Below are 18,880 nucleotides of genomic sequence, written 5' to 3'. Positions count from 1 at the left end.
AAACTCCTGCAGGGGGACATTAGTAGCATTTCAGGAAGACGATGACATTTCTTTTTCAATTTCCTACAACCCTTTTCCCAACATATTCGTCTTTCCTCTTTTCCCAGGAGCCCACATGCAGTTCCTCAACTTCTCCACCGAGGCCAACCATGATTTCCTTGAGATACGCAACGGGCCCCTTGAGACAAGTACAGTGATTGGCCGATTCAGTGGCCAGGATATTCCGTCCTCCCTTCTCACCACCTCCCACGAGACCACAGTATATTTCCACAGTGATCATTCACAGAACAAACCAGGGTTCAAATTCGAATACCAGGGTAAGAGACCAAAACGGGATCATGTGCAAGACTGTTGACTTAAAAAGCCCTGAGTTACACATGCAGGGGCAGGAAAAAATGACCAGCGTTAGGATTGTCTCAGACAAAAATAGACTTGGTTGATACATATTTATAACAATGAGCATAATCACCAAGGCTAAATTTTGCTAATTGCAAAGCTGAGCCAGTATCAGTATTATGAGTCACTTCCTTCTGCAAAGCTTGATCATACTAGTAATTACTTCAGTGTGACTGGAGCTTTTTGGCTCCTCCAAACCACTTTTTTCCCGTCACTGAAATGTGCTTCATGGAGGTGCAGGGAATATAACTACATCTACTACTGCTACTACCAAAGCAGAGCTATTTCCCTCAACTGATGCAATCACATAATCACTAAAAGATTGAAAGTCACAAAGATGAAATTTTGTATTATAGCAGCAAATACTCATTTCTGAGAGTGTTTTTTTCTTCATGTTCACTGTACTATTAGTGTCACTTCACTGTGACATGTAACGCCATTACTGAGCATTGCTGAATTAGCCTGCGAGCTGAGTGTGTGTCAGACTAATCAGCACTCAGAGCCTGTGGATCCCCCACATCTATAAATCTCCGTACAGTATATAAACTGTTGATCACTAAAAAGATTTCTTCACCATGTGCCAATAAAAGCCCTGACTGCGTATCGGCATGGCTATGAGGGATACACTGCCCTTGTCTCCGGATGCAACAGGCATGCGAAGTTTGTATTTTGTGATTCAACAAACGAGCCGGCAAATCGAAAGGTAGCATTGTGCATTTACATAATTATGTGTACATTAGCATATAAATCAAGCATTATATTTGCAAATACCCCCCTTTTGCAGCATTTGCATGAGTTATCTCCTACAAAGGGAAGCTGTGATCCATAGAAATCAATTTCTTTAGTCATATTTATATCCTGGCTCTTCAAGGCTCACTGGCTGCTGTGCTTTTGTATCCAAGAGGGGAAGAAAAAGTACAAATTATTTACCCACACTCCTTCTGATGACTGCATCATACTCCTCTGGCACAAGTCAATCCCGCCCCTGGCATTTTTTTTTTTTTTTTCTTTTTTCCTCTGAAAACCCCTCTCTGAGTAGGAGGTGGAATGAGTGGGAGGTTGAGCACAAGGAGGAAGAACAACAGAAAGTATGAGGAAGGGCAATTAAAGATGGAAGATAAAAATAGAGCACACCATTGTTTGGAAGCAGAGCAGTCACATGTTGAGGCAACTCAGCAGTGGTTGTGTGAAGTGATTGCCAGCTTCAGGCGCTAACAAAGAACCTGAAGCATCTGTACAGGAGGTGGCTACAGTGATCATTAAACTAATAGTCACTTAGTGGCAACTTCATGCTTTAAAATTACAGTATGCTCTACTTTTTTGTTGTTTGTTTGCATTATGTTACAGTCATAGTACTAAAATGTGGTTGAACATATGTATTTAACTTAATTGGACGAATGAATATTGATTTGAATCAGCTGATCTACATGCTGTTCTCTCCCTCAGCTTACGAGCTACAGGAGTGCCCTGATCCAGAGCCTTTCCGCTATGGGGTGGTGGTAGGTGCCGGCTTCAATGTGGGCCAGTCTATTTCCTTTGAGTGTCTGCCTGGGTATCAGCTCATGGGACATTCCATCCTCACCTGTGAGCATGGCACCACCCGCAACTGGGATCACCCTTTCCCTCGCTGCGAAGGTAAGAGATGTGAGATTTGTCGTAACAGTACCCCAGTAATATGCAAATTGCACACATTTATTCACGTGAACACTAGTCCTCCAAACTATTGGCTGGCTATACTGCTATTAGATCATTAGTTCAAAGTGCGGCTGTGGAGATAATGATTATCTATTATGAATAATGAATTTAAACTGAATTATCACCCCCCATTAATGAAGCAAAGCATTCTTCAATGAAAATCAATAGTGTGCTAAGGAGGAATGGAGACAAATAAAAGATGAATAAAAGAGGGGCTAAATTGAAAAGACAAGTAATGGGTGCTCTTTCTTTTGCCTCGTCCTTGACCCACATTCTCACGCTCCAGCTGTCGATTATTCAATGAGGCAGGCAAAATTACAGAGGGAGGTGATGGCCGTACCACCGGAACTTTGAATGGGCGAGCAGGGAGATAAATGCCAGTGAGAGAAGGAGCGACAGAGTGAAAAAGCAGAAGGAACTGAGATAGAGTTTATTCTCTCACAGCTTTTAGCACAGATTTTCTCTTATATTGCCCTTTTCAATATTAGCAAGGGTTATTAGCTAAGAAAATGATACCTGCCTGTGCACTTTTGTGTCTGCATTTGTGCGTGGATGTTTATTACACATGCTATGCGGGCATAAATCTGTTTACACACTAAGTCCCCATAATGTAAAGCATTAAATTTTAGGTGGAAAACTTGAGTTTATGTGTGGTTATGGTTAGTGCGTGTCTTCAGGAAATAAATGGAAGTCATGATCCTCTGACATGATGGAAACATAACTGTGTGCATCTGTGGTTGTGCGTTGGTGTATATGCATATTCTATGACAGAGATTTACATAATATTAATCGTATTGCAGCGTTTTATCTCCCTGTACCATTCATAAATAATTTCAATGTGCAATTTATTTTTATAATAATGTGTGCAGTACCAATACAGCATTTTCCTGTATCCAATGCGATATGCAATGCTAATATTTAGCATTTGATAAACACTTACCAGTGTAGTAGTCTGTATTTCAACTGCGTGACATTCCTTCAAGTTTTAATGCAATCCAATACACATGTTCAGTGATATTTAACTAAAACGTGAGCATCCAGTCAGATGTGTTTGTGTGTGTGTATGTGCATTGTCCTCTTAAAATCACACGAAGGTGGCCTGATGCTTCTGACTGTGAGTGTAATTGAATTGGCTTTAAGGCTATGACCTTGTGCGAGGAAGTGATGTAGCAGGAGACGACGAGATTACAGATACCTCGGTGGTAATGAGATTTAAATTTAAATTTAAATCAATCAATAAAGGAATTCTGATTCTGATTCTAAATATATTTTTTGTCCTTGTTTTTAGATTACTCATTCATAGTGGCAAAACCATTTAGGAAAACTGAACCAATCGTTTTGAATTGTTTCTATTTTACTGATATTTTCATGCATGCACAAACCTACGATATCAGAATCGGCTTTGTTGGCGTGTGTGTGCACATACAAGGAAAAACATACATTGCTGCTTTTGTTAGCAAAGTAAATGTATTGATCTTCCTGGCACGTCTCCTCTCACCTGTCAGACCTTATTGTGCGGCAGAAAACTGTGTTCTGACACCTATTCTTGATCCCTTCTAGCTCAGTACAACCTGCTTCACAGTCTCTCTGTCACCGTAGTATTTACATGGATTTCTTCTGGGGAAGAGCTAAGAGACACCAGTGCATTCATTGTGGGATCACTACTTGCACTAGCAGCTCTCCTACTTGCATTAGCATCACTGAACTGTGTCTCATCTCCTCCTTCCTCATCCCTTTACTGCGCACTGTTGTGCTTCACTGTTAACTGTTTTGTGTTAGAAAACATTTGCAACGCTGTCTCTTGAGCACACCACACTCTTTACACATAAGGTTGAAGCAGCTTGTCAGTTGAGTGCAGGAGCCAGAGGTGCAACTGCATAGAGTGTCCAGGGTTTAATCACTGGGCCTGATCGATAGCTCATTTAACAGGGCAGCCAGCAGCAGAGTGGCCTATCAGCCATGGGGCTAAAGTAGGCAGCTGTATAACATGAACACACGCATAACCTGCAAGAAACAGAGGGATAAAACATGCAGTCTCTGCTTTGGGAATGATCGTTTACCCATAGGCATCCAGCGGTGTGCTGTTAAGATGAATACCCTGTCTGGGTTGCTTGAGATGCCTGCCCTACTGCGATTACCACTCCCTCCTGAATTTCCCTGCTCCACCGCAGTGAATATGGGGTTTCTCTGAGGGCACCAGCGGGAATGTTAAGCTCGTAATCGTTAAGTTGGTTAAAACCTCCTGAGTTCTGAGGAATGTTTGAAATATAGTTCTAATTTCTAAGCATGAAGATTTAAGTCCGGGTACAGGGTGCTTTGTGTGTGTGTGTGTGTGTGTGTGTGTGTGTGTGTGTGTGTGTGTGTGTGTGTGTGTGTGTGTGTGTGTGTGCATTTGTGACCCTCGGCACTGCCTGCCACCTGTGTGCCGCGTGGCTGAATGTCGCTGCATCACCACAGGCGATGGCTGGCAGCTCGCATCTACTGTTACTGTATGTTTTTAACCTTGGGGTGTGAGGCATGTGTGGACTTGTTAGGTAATGATGTTTTCATGTCCTATTTTCACCTTTCCTGTCACTCAAACACACACAGGTTTACACACACACACCTATCCACTCCTCACACACATACTGTACATGTACATACAAAAAAGCCCAGTCCACACTAACCCCCTTGCCTCGTTTCCACTCTCTCTCTCTCTCTCCCCCTTCACCCCCAGTGGGAAAGGGGTTGAGGCCTTATCTTAGCAAAACACTCCATCCAAGTCCCCACTTGCTAACAGGCTTTACTGGCTAATCTTTAGCTCAGACAAGCGCCTGGGCACCAGACGAAGAGTGAAGGAGAGGGGGAGAGAGACACTGAGAAGGGAGGCAGAAGAAGAGGGGGATGAAAAATCCCCTTTTTTCACCAATTGCAGCTGAATTATGGATCTGTCCCGTTGTATTCCTGGCCCAATGATATATATGTACTCTGCCTCTTTCTCTCCATTTCCCCTCCCACCTTCAGTGCCTTGTGGTGGGAACATCACATCAGACAATGGGACCATCTTCTCCCCGGGTTACCCAGAGGAGTATCCGAGCTCAGCTGACTGCTCCTGGCTGATCACTGTGGCTCCTGGCTTCGGCATCAAACTCAACTTCACCCTGCTTCAGGTTCATGGGCCGCATGACTTCATCACCGTCTGGTAAGAAATGACTGTTTCCATGGAAATTCTTTTGATGAAACATTTTGGATATTTTGTACTTTAGAATATCTGATGCTAAAATTATGCTTTCACCAGTTTCCTAGTAATACTCAAAGCAACATATCCGGGCCATCTCAACAAAATGTTGAGCTCTGTCCTTCACATTCTTAGGTGTCATTGACATTTTGTCATGTTTATTCATTTACTTTGCAATTCCATTTCCTGGTTGTCATCACCACCTCTACACTGCCTTTTCTTTCAATCCCCTCTTTCAGCTCTTCTTCACCACCTCCTACTTCTCAACCTGTTCCACCTCCAGCTTTTTTTTCTTCGCATATCCACCTCTGTTGCACTGCTGGACAAAATTGAATCAGGTTCCAGTTAACTAATCTTCATTTCCTCAGCCCCCTCTTCTCTTTTCATTCACATTCATTCTCTCTGTATGTGACTCTGCGGCCTGTCTTCTACCTAACTAGTACAGTATGGCCTCCCACCACATGTATCCCTCATCTTTGTCATCCATTGCGGTGCCAAAAAAACACAATGCAGATTTAAAGCTCACTTCTCTTTCTTGTGTCATTATTGCTCTCCTCATGTCACATAACACTAACATGTAGTGAATGCAATCAGCCATGGAGGACCAATAGGAGCAGTTGGTGGAATACAGTCCCCACCTCTTAAGATATGTGTGTTCAAGAAGAGAGAGGGAGGTTTTGGCTGGTGGAAATGTGTATGTGCTCCTATGTTGTGTGTTAATGTTTGTGTCACATTTATGTAGAAGGTGTATGTCTTTTTGCCTGACTGAGTATCGAGGGGTAAAGCTTCCTTTCATCACCTCCATCATGCACGGCTGGGCTTGCCATATGTGCATCCAAAGACAGGATTTTGCATGCATGATGGTTGCCAGTCCCGGTTGATCCCCTCTCCCTGAGACTAGCTCCAAAGGTCCCAGCTCTCAGTGAGACCGGAGATCTGAATGCCAGCCAACCTGGCAACTTGACGACCACATGAAAAGTCCACATGGTGTGGGGTGACATCTATGTTTCAGGGAGAGGGCTGCTTATAGAAATGTGTGTGAAGTTTCTTTAGTCGGTGGAGAGTTTATGTCACCAAGTCAACATGACTGAAGTGAGCCAAAACGTCCGCTTTCTATCATATTGTTGCTCTTCTGTAAACGGCCCCTGCTGTGTTGATCTTTCCCAGCAAGCTCTTGCAGAGCCAAGATGGGGACTATCATGTTCCCCAGTTTCCAGTTACCACCGCTGTGTATCTATCCACTGAACTACTGAGCCAAGGAAATGGGCCCCGTAATGGCGGCTTGGCCAGAGTGCTGTCAGGCAGAGTCCCTAGCCAGCCGTTTCCAGAGCTGCTTGTAATCTCCCATGCCCAGTCTGACAGCCAAAGACAGATGGTTTTTAAGCTGAATGGTTGTGGCAGGAATCTGGGAGCTGGCTTAATCGGCCATGCCCACGCCAGGGGACTGCCAAGGCTGGGCCGCAGCTTCCAGAGACACTCCCATTGGATGGCAGTTAGGGGGAACGGCGCAATCCAGACCTGTCATTTCACGCTTATCTGTAATTTTTACCTTATTTCAACATAATCATCCAGAGCAGCCCAGAGTAATTGCTTTGGGTATGATGAAGTGAGCAGCTTGGTTGTACTCTGTGACGGGAAGCTGCTCAACAATAACCTGGCATGTGGCTTTGTTTGGTTTTCTCACAGATATGCGTCATAGAGCCTCGAGATGCTTTCTGGGTAGAGACAGAGCGAGCATTTGAGGAGAGACTACTGAAAATCCCCATGGTTAATTATCATCAGTTTACTCCCATGTGTCTGTACATTTGAAGTAATCGTCGACCTGTGACCTTTTTGTCCCTTTAGGGATGGTCCACAGGAGACAGCCAGGAAACTGGGAGTGTTCACTGATGGAGAGCCCAATGACCCGCCCAGCAGCACATCCAATCAGGTGCTGATACGATTCCGCAGTAACACGGAGAAGGGTGGACTGTTTCGTATCAGCTATCAAGGTATGTACATTGCTCATCTTACTTGAAGCTTAGTTCTACCAGATATTCTGTGTTTGACTCCTGACCTGTCTTTGATGCTCTCAATAAAGCTTACAGACTGCAGTTCTGCCTGCCTCCTCCCATCATTCCCAACGCAGAGATCCTGATGGCAAGCAAAGAGTTTAAAATTGGTAGGTTGGAAACACATCCATGCACCTATAGACAACCACAATCACTGCTGTCTAGGCACTGCTGACTTTTGTGTAACAGACGTTGGTCCCATCCTGACTTGTGGAATTGAGGCATTCATAAAGGGTTAATCCCACTGCCACTTTGCATTGCCCCAGGTTCACTGACTCTGATATTGACTACACATCCCATAAGGCAATGATACTGAATGCAGGCTCACACCCACGATATAACCCAGGCAGCAGTATAAATGAATGATTATGACAAAATAACCAGAAAGCCGGAGGGATTTGAGGCAGGTGCTCTCATTCTCTCCCATAGAAGACAATGGAGATTATTTCTCCTTATCTGTTTATTTGCATACCTCCTCGACTCGTTATTATTCAGAGACACAAAGGCAGCAATACTGACATAGTGTTTCATCTATAGGATTCCCAGTGGGGATTTATTATGGAGCTTTTTCCACTGTTAACTTTTTCTTTCACTGAGCCACACAATGGATCACTTACTTGTGTCATATCCAGTATCCTGACTAAGGAGCGCTGTTAGGCGAATGAAGACATTTTGACTTGTACCAATCATGGAGTGTTGCCACCATCTCTGATCTGTCACTGACTATACCTCTCCCTCGTTTGTCTCTATCTCTCTCTGTTTAGGTGATATAGTGCGCTACCGATGTCTTCCAGGCTACCAGTTAAGTGGAAACAGCATCCTGACCTGCCGGTTGGGGACACACTTGGAGTTTGAGGGGCCTCCGCCCTCTTGCGATGGTGAGTTATTGCCTGAGGGTTGAACACATGAAATCTCTATTGCTGAACATCTCCTTTGGAAATAAATTTCAGCTGATAGCAGCAAACGCAGATGACATGGTCATAAAAGCAAGGGTCTTTAAAAGTCCAAAACACTCCAGCAGCACAGTGCACCACTATAGAAGGAATAGGTGCTGCTATTAAATGTTACTAAAAGATGTTAAACAAAAAGAGGAGCTACTACTTCTCTAAAATATTGTTTCATAAATAGTACGCAGGCTAAAGGGTTTCTGTGTGAGTTCAGCACGGTTAAAGGTAGCCAATATCACTTTGCTCTAATCATAGACTCATGCGCTAGTTTGAGTTTCACCATAGTTCTGGATCCCACAGGGATCTCTCTGCCTGTAGTCATGGAGCCGCAGCCACATATCAGTTTGGCATCTCTGTGGATGATACTTGGCTCCCATGAGGCTGAGGGTGGCTGCTGTAGTGCGCTCTACATGCCGAGATATCATACTCCCAGTGGACTCAATGAGCGCAGTGTACCCAACTCACCGCATCATCGTAATACTGTATGTCATGTGCGATACGTTTCCTCCTGGCAAGAGACTGAGTGCACAGAACGGTCCGACTGTTTTTCTCCACTCCAAAATATCATAGCAACCTATATCTTTCATGCTCTTGCTTTATTTTATAAAATACCTAGGTTTTTTTTTTTCATCTGCCTCGCTTTTTGTGTCACTTTGTGTGTTGGGAGGTGGACGAGGGAGAATTTTATAAATGCAGCTAATTTGGAGTACTAACTAGGAAAAATGTACAAATGCTCTCAGCATGAGGTGAAAAAGGGAGGGAGATAAAAGAGTAAGGCACCAAAAAGAGGGCAATGAAAGGGGAAGAGGAGCTATGTGTAGGCTCATAATGAAGATGTGGAACAAAGAACCCTGGACACCCAGTGAGAGGAACAACAGAGGAGACTCAAAGTGTCAAAATTCAAGTGAGATTAAAAAAAAAAGAAAAGGGGAAATCCTTTGTGTGTGTTTATTTTTCCCTTTATGGAGTCATGCCATTTGGCTGCTAACTCTTCACTGTCGCTGTAACATGCGGAGGTGAAAGCATCCGCAGATATCGGCTTGCATTTGAATTTTGAAAACATCATGCTTTGTGCACAGCTTTGCCTCGCTAAGCTTAACAAATCTGTGTGCTGTTTTGAGAATGTAAGTAAAAGTCGGTGACAGTTAAATGCATCTACTTGCAGTTTCCTTAGCATTTCAGCTGTGAATCCTTGCTTGTGCTCGTGACTTTAATGGCCGTTAATTGCTCCCCTTCTGTGGAGAGACACATTATACTGGGGACGAACAGCTCCATCGTACCCCCCCCCCCCCCCCAAACCGCCACTTAATCTGCAGAGACACAGACCAGGGTGATGGAGAGGAGAGCCACACATTAGGAAGAGTGAAGGAGTCAGGAATTGAGGATGAAGAAGTTGAGAGGAGATGCTTGTGTGAAGGAAGGAAAGAAGATTGGATGGAAGAGAGGAGCGTCAAAGATAAACGGATAGGAAGAGACCGGTTTGAGATTACTTTCAATGAGCAGGATCCTCGAAAAAGACCAAATCGGTCTGGAAAAGATAGAGGAGAGACTCCTAAATGAGCAGAAGGATGGCAAGTAAGTCAGAGCAGGACAGGAGTTAAAAAGCGAGGCGAGAAAGAGAGATAGGGAGAGACATAGTTGGAGGGCAGCGAAGAGACGAAGTGCACAGCTCATTGAAATGCAGGGGACATGACGGCTGCAGCTGCACCTATCAAATCACCACTTCTAGCTCCGACAAGCACAACCCTCCCCGCACGTCTAGCTGCCCCCACCCCCCACACACATACACATACACACTCAGTGGCACACTCACACATATACTGTATAAACACATACACCGGTCTAGCATGTGTCTGGGTGACACAGCAGTGGATGTTGTCATTGTGAAAGTCTTCCAGGGAGCAGCACTGGAGCCTACAGCTGGTTCTGCAGTGCTGCTTGCCCCTTGGCGCCGATATCCTCTCTCATCCTCTGCATTCCCTCCGTCTGCACTCCCTCCTCCCCTCCTCGCCACTTCCCTCCCCTGACTCATTGACTCTGTTCTTACATAACATATGTACCCTTTATTCCCCGTTCTTTTTTTCTTTTCTTTTTTTGCCCTTCTCTGAGGATGGTTCAAAACACAAAACCAAAGTGCAATCTATTGTCAAACAAAGGTGTCTATCTATAGCTTTCTCTGTCTGTCTTTCCCTTTCTCCCAGCACTATTTAATCCAGAGGATTGTCACCAGTCACGATGGCAAATGGGTAATTCTTGCCATTGGAGCAACCAGTTGGTTTATACGGTATTTTATTTCCCTGCTTTTTGAGCAAACAGGGCTGTTCTGGACCCACAGCCCTTAACTACATCTGTTGTCTGCTGAGACCACAGGGAGATCCAACATCGCACGCACATAGCAACAGCATCAGTACAAAGTGTTTCTTGAATTCATTAATGAAACACAATGAGCTGTGATGAGTCAAAATCCCTGTGTTTATCCCCCAGACGGATTTCTGGTTAAAACCTGCATAATCACCCATCACATTAGTTTCCCAGCTAGCTAGCTTTCTTCATCCCACTCTGTCCCTTCCGCCTCCCTCGCCTCTCCGGCTCCATCTCCCTATTTGTTCCCTGGATAATTTTTTTGCCCTAGCCCCCTTCTTTCGGTCCTGCAGGATGGATTACAGCTTCCCCTTTTTCATATCTTCATTGTCATCCCCGACATCTCAGAGTTGTTAGGTCCTGATCCAGGCTAATACTTGTGTTGTGGCCCATCCCCTTCACTCAGCTTGTTATCGCTCCTCAGCTTATGCTAATTAAATACTAACATGAGTATAGGCATCTCAACAGCACTGCAGCACTACAAGATTGTTACGTTGAGGATTAATGCACACATGCGTCCATACTTGGACACTGGAGAGCACGTACTGTCTGAATGCAGATATGTGAGCCTCTGTGCTTGTCTTTTTTTAAATTGTGAAGCTGTTGCATACCATGAACAATTTATACACAAACAGAAGGGATGTCTCGTAGATTGCCATTCCTGCTACCAGCTTATTCCATTCCTTGTCTCATTAAAGTGAAATTTAATTTTGAGCCCTATCAGTGCTGATCTCACCTTGTGTGTTGAAGCTGCTTTTTTTTTTCCCAGCTGTCAGATTTGTCCCCTAATACCCTTTTGTTTACAGCCAAACAGAGTGATGCTTCATTTCAAAGTGGATTAGTTTAATAAGTAGCAGCCTATAGATAAGAGCCCCTGCCTGTCTCCTTCCATCAGCTCCAAGTCGAGCCGAAAGCAGTTTTGAAGACACGTTGGAGCTTTCTGAAAGGTCACTGACAGCACACATCTCATCCTCAGAGAATTGATTGTTTAATGAACTTCGCGCTTAGATTTTATATGCTACTTCCAGGTGCAATCAGTTTCACTATCAGTGATGGATTTAAGCCTTTTGACTCACATCCGCTGAGGTGCTTGGGGTTGTAAATGACTTCACAGGCTTGGTGAATGTCTCTTGGAATTTTGGATGAGAATAGATTACTGTCATTTCTGCTCTCAGAGTTGGATGCCAGGAGTACTTCGTAGACTTCATTTACAACATGCTGGTACTCTTGTTATGTATGTACCATTGGACATACTGCAGAAATTATCTGAGATGCGTCTCCTAAACAGCAATTTAAACCCATAAGGATTTGCAAAATGTTCCTTTAATGTTTTGCATTGATACATTAGCGATATTATCCCACTTAGCTTCCTGTATATGCAAACACAATATGCCATTGTGAAACAGCTTCTGTTTCTGGAGGCACCCTGCTGGTCGAGGGGTTTGATTTCTGCAGAGGGCCTTTGTTACATGGCATTTCCCATTTTTCTCTCTCCTCATTGCCTGTGATCTGTATGCTGCCAGCTAATTAATAAAGGCATAAAAAGCCCCAAATATGCAGTTCATTGACCTCTAGAAGCATTTACAGTCTTTGTTTCATCCTCCTTGTGGCAACATTTGGGTGGGACGTGCGACCAATCTCAATACGATGAACAGCAAAAAGTTGTGGCAAAATTATTTGACAGGAACATGCCTCATGTTAACATGCCTTTCTGTGAGGGAAAGCTTCCCTGATTTTAAATTTGCTGAGGCAAAAAAAACAAAACCCCAGCTGGTTGACCTACCAAGCAAGGTAGAACAAATGCTAAGAATTAGTTGCAAATGATGGTTAACCCAGGCTGTCTGCCATATTTTTTTCATGCGGATTTAATAATCTCTTTCCCTACGAACACACGGAGGAGAACAAGCCAAGACACACACACACACACACACACACACACACACACACACACACACACACACACACACACACAGCAGCTTGTTGACACAAGCACACGACCCATCCTCGTACACAAAATCAAGTGTTTACCCACATGCACATTTCCCACAAAGGAGGTGCTGCTAGAATGCGATTCAGAGCATTCAATATTTCACCACTGTAATGAAGGACCTGGTAGTGCCAAGTGTTGCTCACCCTAAGGCAAAACAGGCTTGACTATTCAAATCGCAGCACACAACTGGGGCATTTACACCCCCGGCGAAATTTTCTGCCACACTTGGTTGACAAACGTTTGCACACAAAGTGAATGCGCATGTGAAAAGTACCTGTACACACTTTGAAGTGTTTTAATTACATTTACAGCATCTCATGGTGTTTTGTTTTTCTTGATTTGTGCTATGATTGCAATTAAAGCCTCTGGCTGGTGTTTAACAACGTAAATGTATGATTTTCCTGTGAGTTTGAAATGGCCTTTTGTTAATTTTAAAGCTCTTAACAAGCTGTTGGGTCGAGTTCCAGCACGGCTTCAGTGTTAAAACTGTTCAAAATTTTCTGCATGCCAAAAATAGGCCCTTGAGATCGTTTGTGATATACAGTGGAAAGCGGTTAATTCCACAAGAGAGAAGATTTACTTTATGTAGGTTTATGGTATCTTATTTAGCCAAAAAAAAAAAGCAATCACAAGCAAACAAGAAAAACAAGGTTTTCTCTGCTGTGGAAAGATTATTTCACACTCTCTGAAGACTGCCTCTTCAGCACTCACCCCATTAGGTGAGCAGCAAAAACAATGGGAAGGAAGAAGACTCAGTAGCAGTTGCATTGTACCGTCGTTGCAGCATTGGTGTCCTTTTCATGTTGCAGCTTGTTTTTTGGGGGTTCCACTGTGTATGCAGACAGCTCTGGCAGATTAAGAGGTTGGCTTCACAGCTTTGCAACAAAGACGCAAGGAGTGCTGTCTAACGTCTGATAATACAGACTGAAACCACTAGAAAATGTCAAAGTGTGTCATGGAGATGTCCCACAAGAACGCCAATGGCAGGGGGTGGAATGAGCGGATGGATGTGGTCCGCCCAGACATGCCACAGCAATTGGGCCTCAAGGCAGATGTGAGCGTTAGCCGCCAAGTTAACATCACATTTGTCAAACGCTGACAAAGAGCAAAGAGGAGGCAATATGCTCATGGCATCTCAGTAATATTATATAATGTATAAGCTGTTTCCTGGACTGACTTAGCGTGGACAGATTTGTTTCCTGCGACAGCATCGGGACCAGAATGACAATTAGGTTAGCAATGCTTTTAGTCACATTGAGTTGCCCTCCAACAACAGTATGGATCTAACCAATCCAATTTGTGCTTCAAGGTAAATTAAATGCACTAAACAGGATGAACCATTAGAAGTTGTGTGCAATTATGAAACTGACACAGAACAGCAATACATAAGCAAACCATTATTCCCATCATTCAAATGAATTCCTTTCTTCTTTATTTCTCTCAACAGTGACTTGTCCCATGAATGAGATACTCACAGCTTCCACGGGTGTCATCATGAGCCAGTCACCAGGCAGCGGCTTCCCCCACTTTGAGTCCTGCTCCTGGGTGGTCAAAGTGGAACCTTCCTACAACATCACCTTCACTATAGAACACTTCCAGACCAGCCGTCAGTTTGATGAGCTGGAGATCTTTGATGGTGAGTTGCTGTAACTGAACAGATGCACACCGATGGTCAGTGTCATGCCATTTAGCTGCATTATGATCATTTTTCAGCTATCAGCAGTAAAGCGATTAGCTGAGCAACCTCTAACATTCCTGGTCCGGGTGATGCCCACTGTATGTACTAATCAGTCGTCTATTGACCCTACGTCCCTATGACACCTCCCCCCACACTTCTTTGGTCAAATATCCTCAATTCAAGGCAAAAATGAGGCAGACAGCTGAATTTACCGTCCCTAACAAAGCTTTCTTCTACTAAGAGAAAATCACACCAGGCTCTCTTTCATAGTGACAGAACATCTACATCTGTCTTGTGCATTTGCATGTGATTAGAGGCACAGTCAGCAACTCTGCCAGGCTGCTCGGAGAAAATGGCGGTGGTACACACTAGTGTCCCTGATTAGTGCCTTTTGTCTGCTGCGGCGTGGAGGGGAACAGACATTTTCTAACCTTGAGGGTGTCAAGCCAATTATGGAAAGAAACCTCCCTTTTTTTTTTTCTTCCACAATTAGCAGCTGAGCAAATTTTGATTTTACCACAAGTGGAACAAAATGCACAATCCCTCAAAAGCCATGACTTGGGGGAAATTACATTCATTTCAAAATTCAGACTTTTTTAATACATTATATTGTGTTCCATCAATTTGCATTCACGGGGAAAATGTTATCGAATTATTCTCTTGATTTATTAGTGTAGATGATGTAACACAAGGCATTATTTCGAAGAGCCACTGCTGTTGGTGGTTTATGGAAAAGCATTGGCAGTTTTTGCACAAATTTGTGAGACTTTCAAAGATTGATTCCTTTTAATAATTGTCTATCTCAACCCAGGCCCATCCAGGCAGAGCCCTCTCCTGATTACCCTCAGTGGTAACTATTCCAGCCCACTGAGCATCACCAGCTCCAGTAACAAAGTCTACCTGCACTGGTCCTTCGATCACACCACTAGCCACAAAGGCTTTCGCATACGCTACTCAGGTGAGTCAAGAGCAGATGAGCACTAGCCTGAAATAACAGGTTGGGTTTTTTTTTTCCATAAAATTTCAGTCTGTAGTCCATGTAGAATTGATCTACTGGAAAAAATTGATGTTTGTCTTTGTCACATCTGGACTTTGTTGTACATTCGATCACAGCAGAGGTGCCTTTGGTTTACTGTGTCAACAAGACCAAGATTTGGGCTGCCAACTGCAGCCGAAGTAGCTAGAAATATGACCCATCTCCATGACAACCCAACGGGGGCGGCAAGCATCTGCAGCGCTCCTCGCTGTGCAGCACAGGCCTGGGAATTAGCGAACGCTGTTTCTCGTATTGCTTATCATTCTTCTGTTTTGTCCTGCTCCCATGAAGGATCTGTTGGTGTACGACACCTGCATAACTCGCTGTGAATTATGACTGTGTAAATATTTAAAAGGCTCCCTCCGTTCTGCATCAACACCACTCAGCCAGATTGACTAATCGTCTCTCCCCTCCTCTCAGTGGAGCTCTCCGTCTCCCCAACCGGATGTTCCGTCGTTTCTCTGTGCTTTTGTTTTCTTGTGCCTATTTTACTTTGTTTTTCTTAGCCACCGTGAATTTTGCCATAGCAGGCAAAAATAACAGAAGGACTAAGCGATGGCTGAGAACCCACAAGTTGCCATGGTCAATATGGAGTTGCCTTCTGTAGTACCTTGGTGGGGAGGAAGAAACAGATGGCACGGGCAGATCCATGTATTCGGCTGTGTTCTTCATCAATTCATCTTTTGTCTCCATGGGCCAGTCTTCCATCAACAACTTGCAGACATCTCCTCTAGCAACTCCCCATCTCTGTTTTTCATTCTTTCTCTCCATCCATTTCACTACCACCTCATTTAGACATGAATCCCTATGCTTATATGTCCCTCCCTTTGCGTGTATCACCATCTTCTTCCCTCCCTCCCTCTTTCTCCTCCTCCTCCTCCTCTCTATTATCTATTCCAAACGAGTCACCTGCCAATGTAGATCTGATTCCTCTGAGCTGCAGGGCTGATTGCAGTGAGACAAGCTGCATGCTGTAACAGTCAGAGAAGGGGAAGGAGCAAAGAACACAGAAAGAGTGGCAAATGAGTTAGACACAGATAGAAGAGAAGAATTGAACTGGGGAGCCGCGAGTCACCTTGACTGACAGGAGAAGGCCTTGCCAAGGAACATAAAGTGGCTCAGCCGGCATATCACATATCATTGGATTTAAACACTGGCTTTTCTCTTCCTTACCCATGTAACCATCAGTGGGTGACGTTAATGAGGATTTATCCCTTGATTTAAAGAGGACAAACTTGAATGCTACACTTCACAAGACAACTAAAGCCTGAAGTACACCTACTGCATATCATCTACTAAGAAATCTAACATCTTTCTTAGTGAACCTCAGTGTCATGTTCCACAAAGAAATCTGTCTTTATCTCTTCAGTGCCACAAAATGGTTTGTCAGCTCACTTGAAATGTCTCACACTCTCTGTCTCGCTGGAACAATTTGTGTGAGACAGCAGCATCTCATAAATGCTGAATGCATATTACATCGCTGACATGGCTTTAAGTTTTTATACTGTAAGAGAGTTTCTTTTCTGATCGTGCAGTGCTAAAATTTCCCACCGCCTTGAAAGAGAGGCCAGTACCATTGCCACATGTGAGTAGTTTGATTTGGAATTTGCATTTTTATAGGACTGTAAAGTGGTCACAGTGATTAAGCATAATGGATAATACGCTTTTTTGCGTCCATGGTTCACTTCCATCCTAATCTGTCCCCACAACGAATACCATTTTCTGTACATATACCTTCCATTGCATCACAATATGTTTTCACAATACGTGCTCTTTTTTTTCCCAGCAGGTGTGTGGTGATGTCACGTTATTGCGAGATCTGCATAATGCAGTTAAGGCCTGAGTCGTCATTCTTTAGGAACCGTGGACCTGTTGCAGACACCATTTGGGATGATAAATGATTATTGCAGCCACCAATTTAGCCAACAAACAAAAACAGATACTTTGTTCCTGCTATAATGTATCCATCACTTTTATGATCCTCCTCTGCCGCTGCTGACAAACTCCTGTTTCGCTTTGTAGAACATTAGTTTCCTTTAATCAATTTTCCTTGTCTCTACTCTGCAGTTTAAAGAGATTGTATTGTTGCGTGTGTATTAATACATATCCTACTTTACCACGCCAGGCGTAGAAGACAGATGCAAAAGAGATCTGGGCCTCTGCGCTATTGAAGGCACATTAATCCTTCACCTCCTCAACAACAACTTCCATCATCCTGCATCATTATTGGGTTTTTATGCTTGTTGCACTCAATTTTATCGGTATACATATTTATGTCTTTACCTTTTTTTTATTTATTTTTTCCATAGCGGCCTACTGCAGCCCTCCAAACAACCCTGTGAATGGCACAGTGCACAGTCTTACAGGCACTAAGCTGGGCAGCACCCTGCGTTTCAGCTGTGACCAGGGCTTCCGGCTTATTGGCCAGAGCAGTGCCACGTGCACCCGGACTGCACTGGGAATACACCAGTGGAATGCACCTGTGCCACTCTGCCAAGGTGAGGCCCCATCACAGCAGCAGGTCGTGAGGAAGGACGAAACACATAGATACAGAAATTGAATAGACTAGAATGTGTTAATTTTCTTAATTTAAGTGAGACAAAGCTGCTTGGTAAAATTATCTGGGGCAGGATAATTTCTCATTGCGAATGCAAATCAACATATACAGAAATTCTCTTCAATTATGTCGCATTTCGTCATGTCTCATACACTTCGTGACTGGGCTCGTTCTACGTGTAGTCCCACTTGTCAAAAGTGATGAAATGAACCTCAAAACTGTGCAAAGAAAACAAGATTTGAACACTCATATCTTAACTGGCACGCTGAGTGAAAGAAGAGATTTTTGTAGCAAATGTATTTTATAAGTTCAGTCATTCTGATTTAAGTTGATTGAAAAAACGATCACTGAATCCATTTGCTTTGCTCTAAGTGTGATTTCAGCTGACAGTGTGCCATCACCAACAACCCCTCAGCCTTAGGCGTGCTTCAAGGAAGCTCACTTCGCCATGCCTCAGAATTGCTTTGAAGACAACACTGCATCAGATTAATCATATTTGGTTGTACCTGAGCTGAATTGTTTCTTGGAGTCTTGGAGGTTACACTCACGTTTATCTGCTTGTCACTGGGCTAATGTTTTCTGTGATCAGAATCAGCAATAGCAGTTATGTACTTTCACCTGAGATTGACGCATTGTCAACACTTAAGCATACTTCTATTTGAAAATAAAGATATTAGATATATTAACAGTATCAGCTGAGGCAATAATAGAGCAGCCATTCAGTGTCTGGTCAAGGCTGTGCCAGGTGTAATCTCCACATGAATTGCATGTGCTCTCTCTAGACTTGATTGTTTACTATTGTGCAGATGGCAGCCCGAGCTAATGTTTACTGCACATCAATGTTGGCTCTGGGAGTGTGTTTGTACAAGAAGCCTATTGTGAGCTAGGAACTCTGCGTGCAAAGATGGTTATTAAAATATACTTTTCTACCTGTGCTTTCACTCCAACCACC

General features: G+C 43.7%; 1 protein-coding gene across 2 annotated transcripts in view; it reads left to right on the top strand.

The window, feature by feature from the left end:
- Positions 1-18,880, top strand: part of csmd2 (CUB and Sushi multiple domains 2) — a 225,303-nt gene that overhangs the window by 179,769 nt on the left and 26,654 nt on the right. For both annotated transcript variants that reach the window (XM_070983997.1, XM_070983996.1), the window contains exons 42-50: positions 108-317; positions 1,843-2,031; positions 5,095-5,272; positions 7,154-7,299; positions 7,389-7,469; positions 8,124-8,237; positions 14,105-14,293; positions 15,147-15,293; positions 17,681-17,869. In XM_070983997.1, coding sequence (XP_070840098.1) covers positions 108-317; positions 1,843-2,031; positions 5,095-5,272; positions 7,154-7,299; positions 7,389-7,469; positions 8,124-8,237; positions 14,105-14,293; positions 15,147-15,293; positions 17,681-17,869 — 1,443 coding nt within the window. The remainder of the gene's footprint in view (positions 1-107; positions 318-1,842; positions 2,032-5,094; positions 5,273-7,153; positions 7,300-7,388; positions 7,470-8,123; positions 8,238-14,104; positions 14,294-15,146; positions 15,294-17,680; positions 17,870-18,880) is intronic.

Source organism: Chaetodon trifascialis, chromosome 17 (genome assembly GCF_039877785.1).
Source record: "Chaetodon trifascialis isolate fChaTrf1 chromosome 17, fChaTrf1.hap1, whole genome shotgun sequence".
NCBI lineage: Eukaryota > Metazoa > Chordata > Actinopteri > Chaetodontiformes > Chaetodontidae > Chaetodon > Chaetodon trifascialis.
Note: the sequence above shows the minus strand (reverse complement) of the source record. Positions and strands in the feature narration are given on the sequence as shown.